Source organism: Vulpes vulpes, chromosome 3 (genome assembly GCF_048418805.1).
Source record: "Vulpes vulpes isolate BD-2025 chromosome 3, VulVul3, whole genome shotgun sequence".
Taxonomy (NCBI): domain Eukaryota; kingdom Metazoa; phylum Chordata; class Mammalia; order Carnivora; family Canidae; genus Vulpes; species Vulpes vulpes.
Genome location: NC_132782.1, coordinates 39,504,725 through 39,521,971, shown reverse-complemented (window position 1 = coordinate 39,521,971; position 17,247 = coordinate 39,504,725). Strand labels below are relative to the sequence as shown.

The window sequence follows — 17,247 nt, the reverse complement described above, 5'->3', positions numbered from 1 at the left end:
CATTAAGTGTTTTTTATTCCTTAAGAAAATTTTAGGCAATCTGGATTATCAACAGTTTGTATTTCAAGTCATCAGCAATATGGATGCTTCAAAATCTCTGTCAAATGGAACCTAGTGTCCTAGTTTAGGGAAGTAGTTAAAAAAAGGCTTTAAAAATCAGTAATAGGGATGCCTAGATGGCACAGTCAGTTAGGCGTCCAACTCTTTGTTTTGGCTCAGGTCATGATCTCAGGGTCCATGAGATTAGACTGAGCCCTGCATTGGGCTCTGAACTCTTGCAGAGTCTGCCTGTGACTCTCTCTCTCTCTCTCTCCCTCAACCCCTTCCACACTTGTCCCACCACCACCACCCCATGCTCACTTGTGTGGTCTCTGAAATAAACGAATCTTTTTAAAAATAAATAAATAATTAAAACCAGTAATAAATTTTGATTAGTCAGTATCCTTATTTTTTTTCTGCAAGAACTTTTAAGATTTTTCATTCATTCATTCATTCATTCATTCATTCATTTATGATAGTCACAGAGAGAGAGAGGCAGAGACATAGGCAGAGGGAGAAGCAGGCTCCATGCACCCGGAGCCCGACGTGGGATTCGATCCCGGGTCTCCAGGATCGCGCCCTGGGCCAAAGGCAGGCGCTAAGCCACTGCGACACCCAGGGATCCCAAGATTTATTTTTCATGTACAAAGCTTTTTACTTGCAGCAATGTCTCCTCAAGACAGATCATTATTGTATGTATTTTAAAGATAAGTGAATTAATGTTCTAAGTATTTAAGTGATTTCTTTACAAAAGCAGAATCAGGACTAGAACTCAGTCTCCTGACTCCTAGTTCAGCAACCTAATCCACGATAACACAAAAATGAATAGATAAATCCTCAAACATTAAAATGAAAATCAGTAACAAAATATTCATATGTTCAATATACTTGGTTAAGTCATAAATGCTACTAACTTTAAAAATGTTTTCAGTACAAACAATCCAGACCGAAAATATTTACTCATTTGCTAGTGAACTGTCAGCTAATCTGAAACAGAACCTCCTATTTAAGAATGCTGGTTAAGTCTCCCATATCTGCCATACATAGTGAACAATACAGCTCACTATAAACTTCTCCATTTAACTTTAGAGAATAATCACCCAACTTTTAAATTTGTTCATTTCAGTTAGTATATTTACTATGCCTCAAGTAAAATTTACAAAAGCTATTGCTGAAGAAACTGTAATACACTCAGTGCTGCTAAGAGTTCCCACTTCTGGTGTGTGAATATATTTAAATAATCTTTCCAGGAGCACCTGGGTGGCTCAGTAAGAAGGGCATGTGACTCTTGATCCTGGTGTTGTGAGTTTGAGCCCCACACTGGGTGTAGAGATTACTTAAAAATAAAATCTTTAAAAATAAAAATAAAGCAAATAAATAATCTTTCCAGAAAATAATTTGGCAATATATATCATGAGCCTTACGAATACATATGTAATATGATTCAATATCTGTGCCTCTAAGAATTTGTGCTAAAGAAATGATCAAGTATGGAAGCCTAAAATGTCCAACAATGCAAAGATCCCGTAAATTATGACTGCCCATAAAGTGGAGTATTATGTAACCTTTCAAAATGTTTCCAAAGTACTATTAATCATATGAAAAAACAAAAGCTCTAGATGTACTGAAAGAAGAACTATATGTATGATAATCTTGATCATATGAAATATATATGTAAAAAAATATACATTGTGGTATTACTGAGGATTATTTGCTCTGTATATTTCCCATATTTTCCATTCAAAATAATATATTATTAATTTTGTAATCAGAAAAAAGTTGTAATTGTCACTAGTGATTATTAATAATAGCAGCTATGGGTATCAAGTGCCAGGCACTGCACAAAACAATATTTGCACATATAATCCTCACAACAACCCTAAGAGCAAAGTATCATCTCTACTTGCCAGATGAGCAAAAATGAAGATCAAAAAGTTGAGTGACTTAACAAAGGTTATGTATGCAACACTGCCACAATCCAAACCCTGAGGAGCAGGGGAAAAAGACTATTGCTCCACTATCAGAATTCTTATAGGAGATCCAAATTTAAAATACAGTTAGGGCAGCCCCAGTGGCGCAGCGGTTTAGCGCCACCTGCAGCCTGGGGTGTGATCCTAGAGATCCAGGATCAAGTCCTACATTGGGCTCCTTGCATGGAGCCTGCTTCTCCCTCTGCCTGTGTGTCTCTGCCTCTCTCTCTCTCTCTCTCTCTGTGTGTCTCTCATGAATAAATAAAATCTTAAAAAAATAAAAATAAAATACACAGTTAACTGAAGGCAAAGGCAAATGATGAAGCAACCCATTAACACAATGCAAGATCTTCACCAGCCATGAATCTAAAACACCTGGTATGATTCAAAGGCCTCTGAAATGAATTCTTTGGTTGTCTTAGATTTTGCTTTGACTTTGGCCACTTGCCTTTATTTTCTAAGGAAAAATGTTCATCTCTAGATACTAGCATATAAATTATGTACAGCTAGTCTCAACTTACAAGAATTTCAGTGATAGAAATAGCACTTCCATTTTGAAGTGAAGATTTTAAGGCATTTTTAAAATCTGACTGAGGACTGAGATTTTTTTTTTTTCATGTTTGGAACTTTTTTTTTATAAATTTATTTTTTATTGGTGTTCAATTTGCCAACATAAAGAATAACACCCAGTGCTCATCCCATCAAGTGCCCCCCTCAGTGCCCGTCACCCAGTCATACCCACCCCCCCCAGCTCGTTTCCCATAGTTAGGAGTCTCTCATGTTCTCTCTCCGTTTCTGATATTTCCCACTCATTTTTTCTCCTTTCCCCTTTATTCCCTTTTGCTATTTTTTATATTCCCCAAATGAATGAGACCATATAATGTTTAGGACTGAGATTTAAGAATGAAAAAAATCTATCTGCTAATTGTAAACTATCAACTTGGTAACTTCAGAAGTATTAGGTCATTGGGAAGTTATTTTGCAAACTCAAGTTAAAATTCTCAAAGCATCACATTATGTAAGAAATACCATTTCTAAAAAATAATGCATTTTAGTGCCCTTAAAAAGAAAAAATTTATTTCACTGGAGTACACTTCCAGTGATCTTTAAAATTATAAAACTGATATCCTTAATATCTTGAAAACGTGTTCCTTTGTTTATATATAGCTAGCATAAAAATTCCAGAAATATATTTGGAATTACATAAAGAGTACAGAGAGAAATTCTATATAAGGGATTGACAACTTTTTTGAAAAAATTGTAAGCATTTTATTAAAGAATACACCACAATTAAAGATAATGCTACATTGAATAATTTTAAAAATACAAATTTGCTTACTACTTACAGGAAATGGCTCCAATCCCTCCTGAATCACAAAGCCTTCAATGACATGGGTTAAGATCTGTGGTTTAACAATAGCCTGTGGAGGTTTGTTTTCTATATTGGGAATGCTACTGGGCACCGATGTACTATTACTCCTCGTGGTAGCAGCTGGAAGTAAGAGTGGAGGTGGAGGAACAGAAACATGTGAAGGATCTGAAGGAGATTTAATTACTGAAGCACTGACTGATGCCACAGCAGGTAATTCCACTTGCTCTGGAAAAAAAGTCATTTTTTTTTATCTTTAGCATTCTGTGTAGGCAAATATGAAAAAAGAATCACAAAAAAACATTAATAACAGTAACAGTCCACACCTGTACTTTAAAACATCATTCTAAGAACTTTATATTTAATTTCATTTAATCTTAGGAGATAGAAGCCACTATTATCCCCTCTTGAGGATAACTTGCCCAAAGTGATCATTCCAATCTTGGTTAAAAAGAACTGTCCTTAGAACATCAATTTAAGAATAATTGTGAATGTTGTTGCTTTTTTAAAAAGTTTCAAGCTACAAATATTAAATTCCCTATGTTCCTATTTATATATTCCAGATGGCATGGAGGAAAAAGTACTTTGAAAGTACACTTAAATAAAAAAGGAGCATAAAATCCATAGAATAAGTACAGATTTTTAAAGGATTACACAACACCACCTTTATTTCAAGTAGTAAGGCCATGCACAATTTTTCTTTAACAACTCTTCAGTGGCCCTGTGTATGTCAATTTGGGGGAACATTTTAGTATCAGGCAATTGTAAAATATTGGGTTGGATCACTGTGATTCCTCCCCCTTCAAACGCTGAAGACCGCAATAAGACTCCATAGCCTGTAATCAACTTTACCTACCCATATAATAGCACCAAACCGGGACACCTGGATGGCTCAGCGGTTTAGCGCCTGCCTTCTGCCCAGGGCATGATCCCGGGGTCTAGGGATCGATCGAGCCCATGTCAGCTCCCTGCATGGAGGCTGCTTCTCCCTCTGCCTGTGTCTGTGTCTCTGCCTCTCTCTCTGTGTCTCTCATGAATAAGTAAATAAAATGTTAAAAAAAAAAAAAAAAGCACCAAACCTTTACCGACTGTACTAAAGTAGAAAGATAGAACCAGATGGCAGCTAAAAATATATGTGAGGACAGATGTCTAAGAAAAATAACAAAGAGCTCATGTGTAAAGATAACAGTACAACTTACTGAGCACTTCACATGCCAGGTACCGTATAAATGCCTCACATGTCGTAACTCATTTAACCCTTGAAACTACCCCAAGAGTAGGCAGTACTGTTATCTCCATTTCATAGTGTGGAAACAAAAAGATAAAGTAACTTGCTGGAGGGCACACACCTAACTAGGTAATGGAGCTGTGATAGTAACCTAGAGAGTCAGTTCTTGAGACAAGGCTCTAAATTGCTATGGTAATTCCTCTCCACTAGTATAAAAAGGGTTGACACCACTACCGAAGATGCTCAAAATCTTAGGTAGAGAAGAATAGGAATAAAAATTTCAGCTAACAAAATAGTGTAGTTATTATCTGTATAATCTCAGAAACGGAAAAGCTCTAACAATTCACACAAACACCAATGTGATTAATATAATATTGCTTATCATAGCATTATTATAAGCCATTTATTAACCTAGTTCCACTAAATAATCCACCAAGATAAACTGCACTGGAAAACCAATTTAAAATTACACAATCCCTCATTAAAAACTAAGTAAGAAAGTCAACAGAAAATGCTCGTTTGCTGATTTCAGGGAATAAACACAACATTGTACACACACATTACCAGACTGAGGAACTCCAGGAAAATCCTATCCCACATACCAAATCGTCACATCTACTCCTAGAGGGATAAAAATTATAAAATTCTAAAGTGGGACTGAAAGGTATTTTTTCTGCTTAAAGGAAAATATAAATCTATGAGGTACTGAAAAATAAGATAAAATCTTTATGTCCCTTACAGACTTATAGATACTTGTTACTTTAGAAATATAAAGCTGCCTTGGGACACCTGGGTGGCTCAGTTAAGCCTCTGACTCTTGAGTTCAGCTCTTGATTTTCAGCTCATGATCTCGGGGTTGTGAAATCAAGCCCCATGTTGGGCTCCCGGCTCAGCACGGAGTCCACTTGAGATTCTTTCCTTCTCCTCCTTTCTCTGCCCCTCCCAACCACCTTGCTTGAGCTCTCTCTCCCTCTAAAATAAATAAATGAAAGCTCTAAAAATATTTATATAAAGCTGCATTAAGTATAATATGGTTTGTTAAGAAAATACCGGCTTGGCGTATGCTCTAATTAATTTTTAGATCATACATACAAATGCGCCCATCTTTTAACACCCTAAATGTTTTTAATACTAGAGCTGTTGGGACACCTGGATGGCTCAGCAGTTGAGCGCCTGCCTTTCGCCCAGGGCGTGACCTTGGAGTCCCGGGATCGAGTCCCCACACTGGGCTCCCTGCATGGAGCCTGCTTCTCTCTCTGCCTGAGTCTCTGCCTCTCTTTCTCTCTCTCTCTGTGTCTCTCATGAATAAATAAATAAAATTTTTAAAAACAAACCAAAAAAAAAAAAAAAAAGAACTAGAGCTGTAAGTTACTGACTTCTGAAGAAGCTAATAGCTATTACTTGCCAATGTATAATCAGCTGTTAAAACATGTGAGAAACACTGATGTATTACAGTAGAACAAAAACACAATTTTACACTCTCTAGATTTAAGATAACTGTGAAAGAAAACACAACTGATAGAACTTTGCCACAGGGTACTCTCTGCCTATTCAAAGACTCATTTTCTGAGTAAGATCTATGAGCTTTTTCCACCTTTTTTTTATGGATGCTTTTTACTTTTAAGGAATTTTTAGAGACTTATGAAAACTGAATGCTGGATGGAAACAAATCCCTTTATGTTCGCAGGTCAGTTTATTTCGTGATTTGATGAGATATTCTAAGAATCAACCTGTGCTTGCTTTCCCCCCTCATATACACTGCAGAAGACTAATTAGTATGAAATAAGTTATAGGAAGATTCAGAAGTTTACACTATACTCAGGCAATTTAGCCAGAGGGATATGATTGACAGGATCTTGAACTGTATTCTTGAGGAAAAAAATGTGAAGATGTTCTTGTGTTCCAATATTTCAGAAGCATTCAAATTTTCTTTGCATTACTATTACTAATGCTTTTTAGGTAACTAAATCATAGTCACAATGCAAGGTTAGTATTTAATTAAACTTTTATTTCTGCCTTTAAATCAAACTTCGGGACAGCAGCGCCATGGCGGTCGGCAAGAACAAGCGCCTTACGAAAGGCGGCAAAAAGGGAGCCAAGAAGAAAGTGGTTGATCCATTTTCTAAGAAAGATTGGTATGATGTGAAAGCGCCAGCTATGTTCAATATAAGAAATATTGGAAAAACACTAGTCACAAGAACTCAAGGAACCAAAATTGCGTCTGATGGTCTCAAGGGTCGCGTTTTTGAAGTTAGCCTTGCTGATCTGCAGAATGATGAAGTTGCATTTAGGAAATTCAAGCTAATCACTGAGGATGTGCAGGGCAAAAACTGCCTGACTAATTTTCCATGGCATGGAACTTACCCGTGACAAAATGTGCTCCATGGTCAAAAACTGGCAGACCATGATTGAAGTTCATGTTGATGTAAAGACTACCAATGGTTATTTGCTTCATCTATTTTGTGTTGGTTTTACTAAAAAACGCAATAATCAGATTCAGAAGACCTCTTACGCTCAGCACCAACAGGTCCGCCAAATCCGGGAAAAGATGAAGGAAATCATGACCCGAGAGGTGCAAACAAATGACTTGAAAGAAGTGGTCAAGGGATCCCTGGGTGGCGCAGCGGTTTGGCGCCTGCCTTTGGCCCAGGGCGCGATCCTGGAGACCCGGGATCGAATCCCACATCGGGCTCCCGATGCATGGAGCCTGCTTCTCCCTCTGCCTATGCCTCTGCCTCTCTCTCTCTCTCTGTGACTATCATAAAAAAAAAAAAAAAAAAAAAGAAGTGGTCAATAAATTGATTCCAGACAGCATCGGAAAAGATATAGAAAAAGCTTGTCAGTCTATTTATCCACTCCATGATGTTTTTGTTAGAAAAGTAAAAATGCTGAAGAAGCCCAAGTTTGAATTGGGAAAACTCATGGAGCTTCATGGTGAAGGTAGTAGTTCTGGAAAAGATACAGGGGATGAGATCGGTGCTAAAGTTGAACGAGCTGATGGATATGAACCACCAGTCCAAGAATCTGTTTAAAATTCAGACATTTAATGGTGACAAATAAAAACATATTTGTGATGTTTAAAAAATAATAATAATAAATAAATAAATCAAACTTCGGGAACATTAAATCCATTTTCAGTGTAGAGAAACTAAAAGATTTAATACTACAGATTTGCCTAAATCTACCTTTTGTGGTATGATTATAAATAAACACAGGCAGTACTACTAAACTTGTCAAATATTTTGCATAATTTTATTTGACTAGACATTTTCTATTTTTCAGGAGGGAGAAAATATTGGAAGAAAACTGTTTTTCCCCTTCTGTGCTTTCAAGAGAGTCACACTGATAGGGAATAAAATCAGAGAGAAGGGAAGGGTTAGAGCAGTGGCACACTTGAAAAAAGAGGGAGGACAAGGGTAGCTTTGGTAGCAAAGTCAGTGACTGATTACAATTTGTTTCCATCAGGTTACAGTGGCTCTTGTTTACTGTAAATAATTACAAGGGCCATGAGATGTTCTAGAGAACTGAATACTTACATGGAAGACTGAATCAGATTAGTATTATCTAATGGTCAGGGTCAGCAAGCTTTCTCTAAAGGGTCATATGGGCTTTGCAACTACTCTTCTTTGCCACAGCAATACAGAAGTAAACATAGATAATATTTGAACAGGTGAATGCAGCTGTGTTATACAGAATTTTATTTATGGACACTGAAATTTGAATTCTGCATATTTTTCTCACATGGCATGAAATATTACTCTTTTGATTTTCTTCAACCATTCAAAAATTGAAAAACCATCCTCAGCTCATGAGCCATGTAAAAACAGCAGGAAAGATTTAAAGCATGAGCTAGTCTGCCAACCCCAATCTAAATAAATTATTTATAAATTTTTCAAAAATCTAACAGTCGGTAGAGCATGCAGCTCTCAGGGTCATGAGTTCGAGCCCCATGTTTAAAGAAGAAAAAAAAGATGTCTCTAGTAAGAATTAGTGAAGTTTAAGAACTGTCTGAGAAAGAATACTTTTAAAAACATCCTCAGCCTGGATCACAAGCAATTATGAGGCATCTCAGATAGGACTCAACATGCTTTGTGATTTCTGGTAAGTGTAACTAAAATCTTTTAATAGAACTCTGATTTATTCTAATTTTTAAGCTCAGAAATAGCTTGACATACGAATCTGAATGAGCATATAAAATGTATCTGTGCAAACCACTAAAACCTACAAAGCTATTTTTTTTTCAAAGCTATTTTTTTAAAGATTTTATTTATTTATTCATGAGAGACACACAGAGAGAAAGGCAGAGACACAGGCAGAGGGAGAAGCAGGCTCCATGCAGGGAGCCCAACATGGGACTCGATTCCTGGTATCCAGGATTATGCCCTGGGCTGAAGGCGGCGCTAAACCACTGAGCCACCCGGGCTGCCCTAAAGTATGTTTTTTTATTTCGGTGGTTCTTCAATAACTCTTTTAATTGTTCCTCGTTAAAAAAAAATCGAGTTTTATTAATATTTTGCTGCAATTACAGAAAAAATCAGTTTAATACCATTTCCAGTTATTAAACTTCACTAACTTTACTAAACTGTATTACTAACAATAGAAAATTCCCCAAAATTTAGGTATATCCTCACCTAACAAAGGGTGCTCAGAAGTTAAATCTTCTCTCCCCACAGTTATAGCTGCTGGGGACAGTGTGGGGGGTGGTGGGGTTCTGTCCATCCGGACACATTCATCTGACTCTTCCGGCATTTCTTCTTCACACACATCTTCTACTTGATAAACCTGCAATGACAAACCACACTGCCTTATTAACATGTTTCTAAAAATACATTTACTAAGGTGTTCCTAAGTTAATTGAAAAAAACATAAATTCTAAGTGTTTTAAATTTTAAAAAGGCAAAATGATTATTTGACAGGTTGAAAAAAGAAAACTTTAAAAAAGTTCAAACGAAGTTTTTCATAATGTTTGACAATATTTTACTAAAAGCAAGTTATGGATCAATATCTAAGCTACAAATTACTAAAGTTTCCAAAAAGGTGACCATCAAGTCAGAACATATTTTTAATTTTGAGAGTTAAAAAATTTTTTTTGATCTTATAAATTCAAATAACTATTTGGAGAATTTACTATTGATCCTATTAAATTCAACTGAAATAAATACTAGTATTTCTCACAAGCACACTAAGTAAATCTCCGAAATGACATATCTCAGCAGCTGCTTAAAGGATGACACCCCAGGCCCTTCTTCATTATGCTTATGTGAACTAAAGATTAAATTATGAAAAGTAATATCTGGAAACATACAAAAAAGATATGCAATTATATCTTTAATTCTTTAATCTTCTGATCTACTCAAGAATCGAATTAGCTTCTATAAGCTAGCATCAGGTAACCAGAAAATATATGTCCTTAAAACATATACACACCCCTCCTAATCCTTTTGACACATTATTTTTAGTTCTTTAATATTGTTCCATACTTATAAAATTTTTAAGTCTTTAACCTAACAGCCTTGTTAACTAATGCTAAGGAGCATACGTAAGACTAAAAGATGAATTCAATCTGAGAAGGTACTATGTAACTAAAAATAACTTACTAATTTTTCATGAAACTTAAGACCGAGTTTTCAAAGTCCACTTTTAGACTATTTTGTCATCATTATTTAACCATTATTTCTGGAAAATGACAGGTTACTAAAAACAAAGCCACAAAGCAATTCCCTTCCTTTCTTATAATACAAAACTTATCACTTAAATTTGCAAAAGGTCCTGAGTTTTATTTAAGACTGCTTACCTAAATTGATTAATATTTCTAATAAATATTAAAACAAAAAAACCTTTCAACAACATTCACAAAAAACTTTGTGATATTTAATATTGTATTTGTAATCAAACTACTGAAAAAGTTTGAAGTATATAAAAGCTAAATATAAAAATGATCGAGATTTTTAAAACCAGAATAAACCATGTTATAAAAATGACTATCAAGTTTCATCTACAAAGACACCTAGCTAGCAGAAGTGAGTTTAAAAAAAAAAACCAGGGCAGCCCCAGTGGCACAGCGGTTTAGTGCCGCCTGCAGCCCAGGGCCTGATCCTGGAGACCCAGGATCGAGTCCGACATCGGGCTCCCTGTGTGGAGCCTGCTTCTCCCTCTGCCTGTGTCTCTGCCTCTCTCTCTGTGTGTGTGTCTCTCATGAATAAATAAATAAAATCTTTAAAAAATAAATAAATAAATAAAAATAAAAAATAAACAAAAACCTAACTTTCCAAGCCTCTGTTAATATCTTTAAAAAGAATGTCTTTTTAAAATTTTAAAAATCCTTAAAAAATTTTAAAAATATTCCAGTTACTGATACTTTTATACCAAATATAATATCCAGAACTGTGATCTGAATCAACTACATAGGCTACATTTTTAAAAGTTATTTGCTCCCAACCCTGCACCTCTTTTTTTTGTTTTGTTTTAAGATTTTATTTATTTATTCATGGGAGACCCAGAGAGAGAGAGAGAGAGGCAGAGACACAGGCAGAGGGAGAAGCAGGCTCCATGCAGGGAGCCCGACGTGGACTCAATCCGGGTCTCTAAGATCAAGCCCTGGGCTGAAGGCGACACTAAACCGCAGAGTCACCTGGGCTGCCCAATATTATCTTTTCTTAAAATGTTGAAATTCTCTCTTTAATTATTAATGCTGTCACAAGTTTTTCAAACACCTATTACAGTATCTCTTAAGGAATCAAAGTTTGATCATGCGTAGAACTCTGGCTTTTAAAAAATAATAAAAGTGGGTAGCTGGGTGGCTCAGTTGGTTAAGTATCTGCCTTTGGCTCAGGTCATGATCCCAGAGGCCTGGGATCAAGTCCCTCGTCAGGCTCCCTGCTCAGCCGGGAGTCTGCTTCTCCCTCTGTGCCTCCCCCCTGCTTGTGCTCTCCCCTTCTCTCTTCTCTAATAAATAAAATCTTTTAAAAATAATAAAATAAATAAAAATTTAATGAAAGAGTTTTAAAGGATAAAAAAGTCGTATCATAAACAGCATATTCTAAAATAATCCATCATAGAATATTACAAAATTCTTGTCTTTCTTTATAGGTAAGCCTAACTACACATACTTTCTTTCAAATTTGCTATGTAATGGCAAAATAAGTTAATAAAAGAAATAGGCAAAAACTGATCTGTCACAGACATCTGGCACCATCAGCACAAAAAATCTAAGTGCAACAACTAAAATACTGCATACAGCAAAGGAATGGAGGTTTTACTCACAAGATCTTTAGGAAACTGCACAACACAATTTCTGTTTAGCTCATAACTACTACTCTAAAACTAGCAATGACTGCCAAACTTACCTCAATAAAATACATTAGTCCCATCTGTCTCCCTTCCCTAAACAAACTGTAGAACATTAATTCTAAATTATCTATTCTCACATATCTTACTTATCATACCCAAATGTCACTGAAAAATTTTAGTTTTATAAATGCATCTTTTATAAATGTATTTTTAAGTACACTTTTACTTTGATAATTCATATGGAATCTTTTAAAATTTCACATCTCTTAAGAAGTAAATAGATATTACTATATATATACTATACTACATTTAAATATTTGAAACAACCAGGTAATTGTGAAAAAATGTGCAATTCATGAAAGAACATGATTTGATTAAAACAATAATAAGATGTGATCAAGAGTAATGAAAGTAAAACATAGTAACTTAATAGACTATGGTACTCAAAGAAAGATAAAAGGCAAGAAAGATAACATAGGAATATCTATAGCAAGTATGACCACACCAGTGACAGCAGAAAAAGTTACTATTTTTCATGGGGGGGAAAAAACTTCCAAAAATTGGATAACATAAATTTAAAAAAATTTTTTAAGGGAAGACTGAAGTAACAACGTAAGAACTTAAATTTTTTATCTTTAAAATTTCTCCTAATGAAAACAATTAGAAAATTAGAAGGCATACAAAGAAATTTTACTTTTTACTTATTAAAACCCAATTCACTGAACTAGAAATAGAAATTTAAATTTGATTTCTTTGAAATTACTGTACACTTTGAAGCCTATGTTTTTATGTTATAATATCCACTGTAAATTTTTCAAAAATCTAAAAGATATAGAGACATGGGAATTGAATGACAAATTTATTTCTAAATGCTCATTGTTATTTCTATTGAGCTGCTTTTAAATAAAAGTAAGTTAAAAGTGGAACTCAATCCCTTTATACCTATTAATAACATCAGTGAGGATGATAAGAATATCTACAAATTTGCAACCTGAAAACCAAAATGTTTCTCATTAAGGAAAGACTTTGAAATTCCTTTCTGAGTTAATGATTATTAATTTTTAAGTGATAAAATCTTTTCAGTGAAATTTAGTATGAAATCTCCTTTGAGAAAACTGTTTTCCTCAGTTACAAATTATTAATTTGATCATTCTGCCTAAACATTTAGAGATCTTATTTCAATTTTTATTGTAAATTATTTTACAAATTTAAAAAGTCTTTTAGAGAATTAAAAAAAAAAAGTTCTTCAAGCTAATTTTCTTTTCCAGGCAACATGTACCATTGCTAGAGGTGTATTCTGATAAACTGCACCATGATCCCAATTATGCAGAACTTTTACTCCACTCAATGGATTTTTTCATTCTTGTATTCAATTTATCCACTCAATTTTGTTAGCTTTTTAAATGAGATATATTTAAAGTAATATTTTTTCTTCATAGAAATTTAAAAATCAGAAGTTTAAGAATACTAAAAGATGGTCTATAATGTTTTTTGCAAAGCTGGATTCTTTCTTAATTTTTTTTTTCTACAAAATCTAATTTTACCCCCAAATTACATCATATAAGCATACCTCACCTTGAAACCAAAGCCCCTACTGGCCCAGGACTTCAGAATGCACACAACCAAAAAGGTTAGGTAGATAAACCATACGTTTAAGAACATAACAAGCCAACAGAAGGGATCTATGAAGGATAATCACCTTAAGAGAAAAAACTTTGTGCAGATGACACTGGTTCAAATGCATTCCCTTGGGGAAAAAAAATCAACTCTGTAAAGATAGCAGATGGATTTGTTTAAATAGTAATAAAATTAACGAGGGACTTTAATAACCATCACAAATTATCAAGCATGCAACCATACTACAACAAATGGCTTTTTTTTTTTTTTTTTTTTTGCCCATACAGCATGTTTGTCAGACACTGACAGATGGAAATTCCAAGCTTTTTAAATTCATAGGCATTTAGATCTAGCAATACAACATAATGTGGAAGAAAATAGTTTTTACTTTCAGTTCAGCAAGAAAGTCAAAGAGCGTCCAAGGGCTTACCACTGGTGGATCAACAGGTGCTGGTGGTTGTACTTGTAGGTTTACCGCAACAGTCTGTGGAGGAGGAAGGGTCTGAAATGGCAACTGGACCAAAGCTTCTGCAGCTGGAAGCTCCTCTTCTGACACCAAAGCATTCTGTACCAAAACCTGGCCCTGGGACAGAATTTCAGGCTGCACTTGTAAAGACTGCATAGACTGCAAGGGCAGTGGTGGAATCTGAGCTGGAGGAGATGCCGACATCTGCGGAGGGGTTGCGATTGGAATTGGAGAGGACTGCAGGGCTGAATATTGCTGGTGTGATGTTGGAGACACAATCTGCTGACCTGGGGACACCAAAGTGGACTGCTGAACTGGGCCAATGTGTACAACAGGGGAAGCTGGAAGTGGAAGATGGGATGGAAGATTCAGCTGTGCTGTAGGCTGCACCTGATTAGCAGTGGACTGCTGCAGGTTTGGCCCTGGCTGGAGAGCTGATGACACAAGCGAGTGTGGCTGAATAAGTGCTTGTGGATGAATAATTATAGTAGGAGACTGACTTGGTGAATGAGGCGGTGGAGGAGACACCACTACAGACTGCTGTGCTGACTGGGACTGGCTAGGAGACATTGTCAAAGGAGGGGGATGGCTCTGAATTGGTGAACAATGTTGTGACTGGGCATTACTAGGAGCTGGAGGAAGGCCATGGTTTTGGAGTGGCATACAGTGCTGGGATGGGGGTGGGTCTTGAGTTGGATTTTGAAGTGTGATTGGCTGAATTTGCTGTTGCTGCTGTTGTAATATCAGCTGATGATGGGAAACCTTGGGAGGTGGTGAATGAAGAGGAATCTGCTGATGTTTTATTAGAGGATGAGGCTGAATTGGAGGATATGAAGCTGTGAGAGAAAAAAATGACAATTAGTATTTTTTTCCAAAAACAGCATAGAAACTTCTAAAAATATCTAAAGAAGGAAAGTTTTCACATCAGAAGGTCATAATCATCAGAAATCTATTATAAGTCTTCCAAACAAGAGTGATTAGAAAATGTAATGACAAACAACTTTTCCTTGGAAAACTAGAACAATTTCATGAAATAAAATGTACCGTGATAAGCTCCAAAAGAAAAAACTGCCTAAAACAATTGATTCATGAATCTGAAACATGATTTATTCTTACTAAATTTTAGAGGTCACCAGAGTATCTGCATTAACTTTTAACAGTTTTTCCACAGAATTCCTCCTTTGGGGAGAAGGAGTATCAGTGAACAAATATATCTATAAAAATAACTTTGAAATCATAAAAATGCAGTATCAGAATGCATAAAGATCTCACACTTTCTAATCTATGTCTAAATATTCTTCCAAGAGTCAATGTAATTATTTATAAACCTTCTCAAGTAAGTTTCCAAATTTGAGCCAAGATGAAAAGTTGGTATTATTTGACCCAGAAAGAGAAAAATTAACTTGTTTAACAAGTTAATTTAGCTAAGCAAAACACATGTGTGAATTCTATAGCACTGTTCTATAATCATTATAACTAACAAAATTTCAGGGGCCATTCCAAATCCAGGAGAGCACTAATTTTGCTTGCAGAGAGAATGAGGCAATCAGAAGTCCATGCTGATTATAAAGGATCTTGTTTTACTTCTCCTCCCTACCCCCCCCAAAAAAAAACAACAAAAACAACAAAAAATCCTACAGCAATCCATACATGTCCATTTTCTCCACAAAGGAGTCACACACAACAGAGATTTTATATAGAAGAATTAGCAAAATCAAGTAGTATATAGTTGTCCCATCATTATGCCTCTTCTGCATACTAGTGCCTATGTTTACACAGAGAAGATGCTGGTGAAATCCTCCCTAAATAAAAATGGAAATGGGGTTCACTAGAAGGTAAGTTGAAAAGATTGCTTAATATCTTACAAAGGCTATATGCATTTACAATAGGTCTAGAGAGATGGCACATTTTTTTTCTTAATCTCAGAATAATAAGATAAAGGCTATAACATCTTGCATCTATTTTTATATTTAACCACATTTGTGAAAAAGGCCTTATAAAAACTTGTAACAACGTTTTTTTAAGATTCTTACACTTGGTTATCATTTAAAATTTTGGAGATCCTTTAAGGAAATTAACATCTGATTAACATCTCAAAAGAGGCATTTAGAAGTTAAAAAAAATACCCACAAATTGTATTTTTTTAAAAAATGGAAATTAGGTCTAAAATTTCACCTAACAAAGTAATTTTCACATAACTAGACTAGCACTTCAAACTAAGGCTGAAAATTTTATGCTAGCACTTTATAAAGACTCTATATTATAAAGCATTCAACAAAATCTTAGAATTCTAGAATGTCTTTCCTCCAAAGGGTTCAAGGTGCTTTCACATTTCTCTCACTTGTTTTCACAAAATGCCTGGAGTAGGTTAGTATTATTTTTCCTCTATAGGGAAATAGAGTTTTTGCCAGCATGGCAGCAAAAGCCCACTTTAATTCAATTTTTAAGGTATAACTAAAATTTACCATATTCTTGAACATACAATGGATATCATATTCATGTGAATAAAAATTCTCAACTCAAGTAAGCAATCTTTTTTTATATTCTAGAGTCAATAATTCAGTAGATTAATACTTTCACCTAAGTTAAATTTTACTCTGATGAGAATTCAAAATGAGTCTATATAATTTTATATAGTCCTTAAGCCCAACTGACAAGCATATATATTACAGAATAATTGCAAGGATATCTGAAATAATACTTCTGTATAAGAAAAGTCCTAGTGCTCTGGAGGACGGTACCATGTTGTTAATTTCTCTGATTTTAATAAACCCCTTATTATTGTCAGGATGGCCTTTATTTGGAGAATTAATGATTGGTATCATCTCTCACATTATATAGATAGAATTCCTTATATAATTACTTACAATTAAATATAATATTAAATAATTATATATTATTGCAAATTATTAAGCACATATTTTACTAAATAGTTACATCAACCCTATGAGGTAGACAGGGTACTATATTAGGCCAATTTATTACCCGTGAAGAAACTGGGCAGTTAAGTGCATTCCCTGAAATCACCTGGCTATTAAGGGGCAGCCCTGGGTCTAAAAGAACCCATAATCCTAGCTGAGTCTGGCTCCTACTACAGACTGAATGTGAGTCCCCAAAAATGTGTATGTTGAAACTATAACCCTAATGTAACTGTATTTGGTAATGGGGACTCTAAGGAAATAATTAATGTTAATGAGATCAGAAGGGTGGGGCCCTTACAAGAAGACGCATTGGCACTCAGATGAAAGGCCATGTGAGGACAAAGTGA

At 35.1% G+C, this 17,247-nt stretch overlaps 1 protein-coding gene and 1 pseudogene across 10 annotated transcripts in view; one reads left to right on the top strand and one right to left on the bottom strand.

The window, feature by feature from the left end:
- Window positions 1-17,247, bottom strand: part of PHC3 (polyhomeotic homolog 3) — an 81,475-nt gene that overhangs the window by 26,486 nt on the left and 37,742 nt on the right. For 5 of the 10 annotated variants that reach the window (XR_003236391.2, XR_012000375.1, XR_012000374.1 and 2 more), the window contains exons 8-11: window positions 13,944-14,815; window positions 13,596-13,643; window positions 9,238-9,388; window positions 3,356-3,606 (exon numbers count right to left, since the gene is read on the bottom strand). Coding sequence is in view for 2 of the 10 variants with exons in the window: in XM_026007732.2 (XP_025863517.1) it covers window positions 3,356-3,606; window positions 9,238-9,388; window positions 13,596-13,643; window positions 13,944-14,815 (1,322 nt within the window). In the remaining 8 variants the exon portion in view is untranslated. The remainder of the gene's footprint in view (window positions 1-3,355; window positions 3,607-9,237; window positions 9,389-13,595; window positions 13,644-13,943; window positions 14,816-17,247) is intronic. The other 5 variants (XR_012000372.1, XR_012000377.1, XR_012000376.1 and 2 more) reach the window with 1 other exon arrangement.
- On the top strand, window positions 6,649-7,664 carry LOC112926663 (small ribosomal subunit protein eS1-like; annotated as a pseudogene).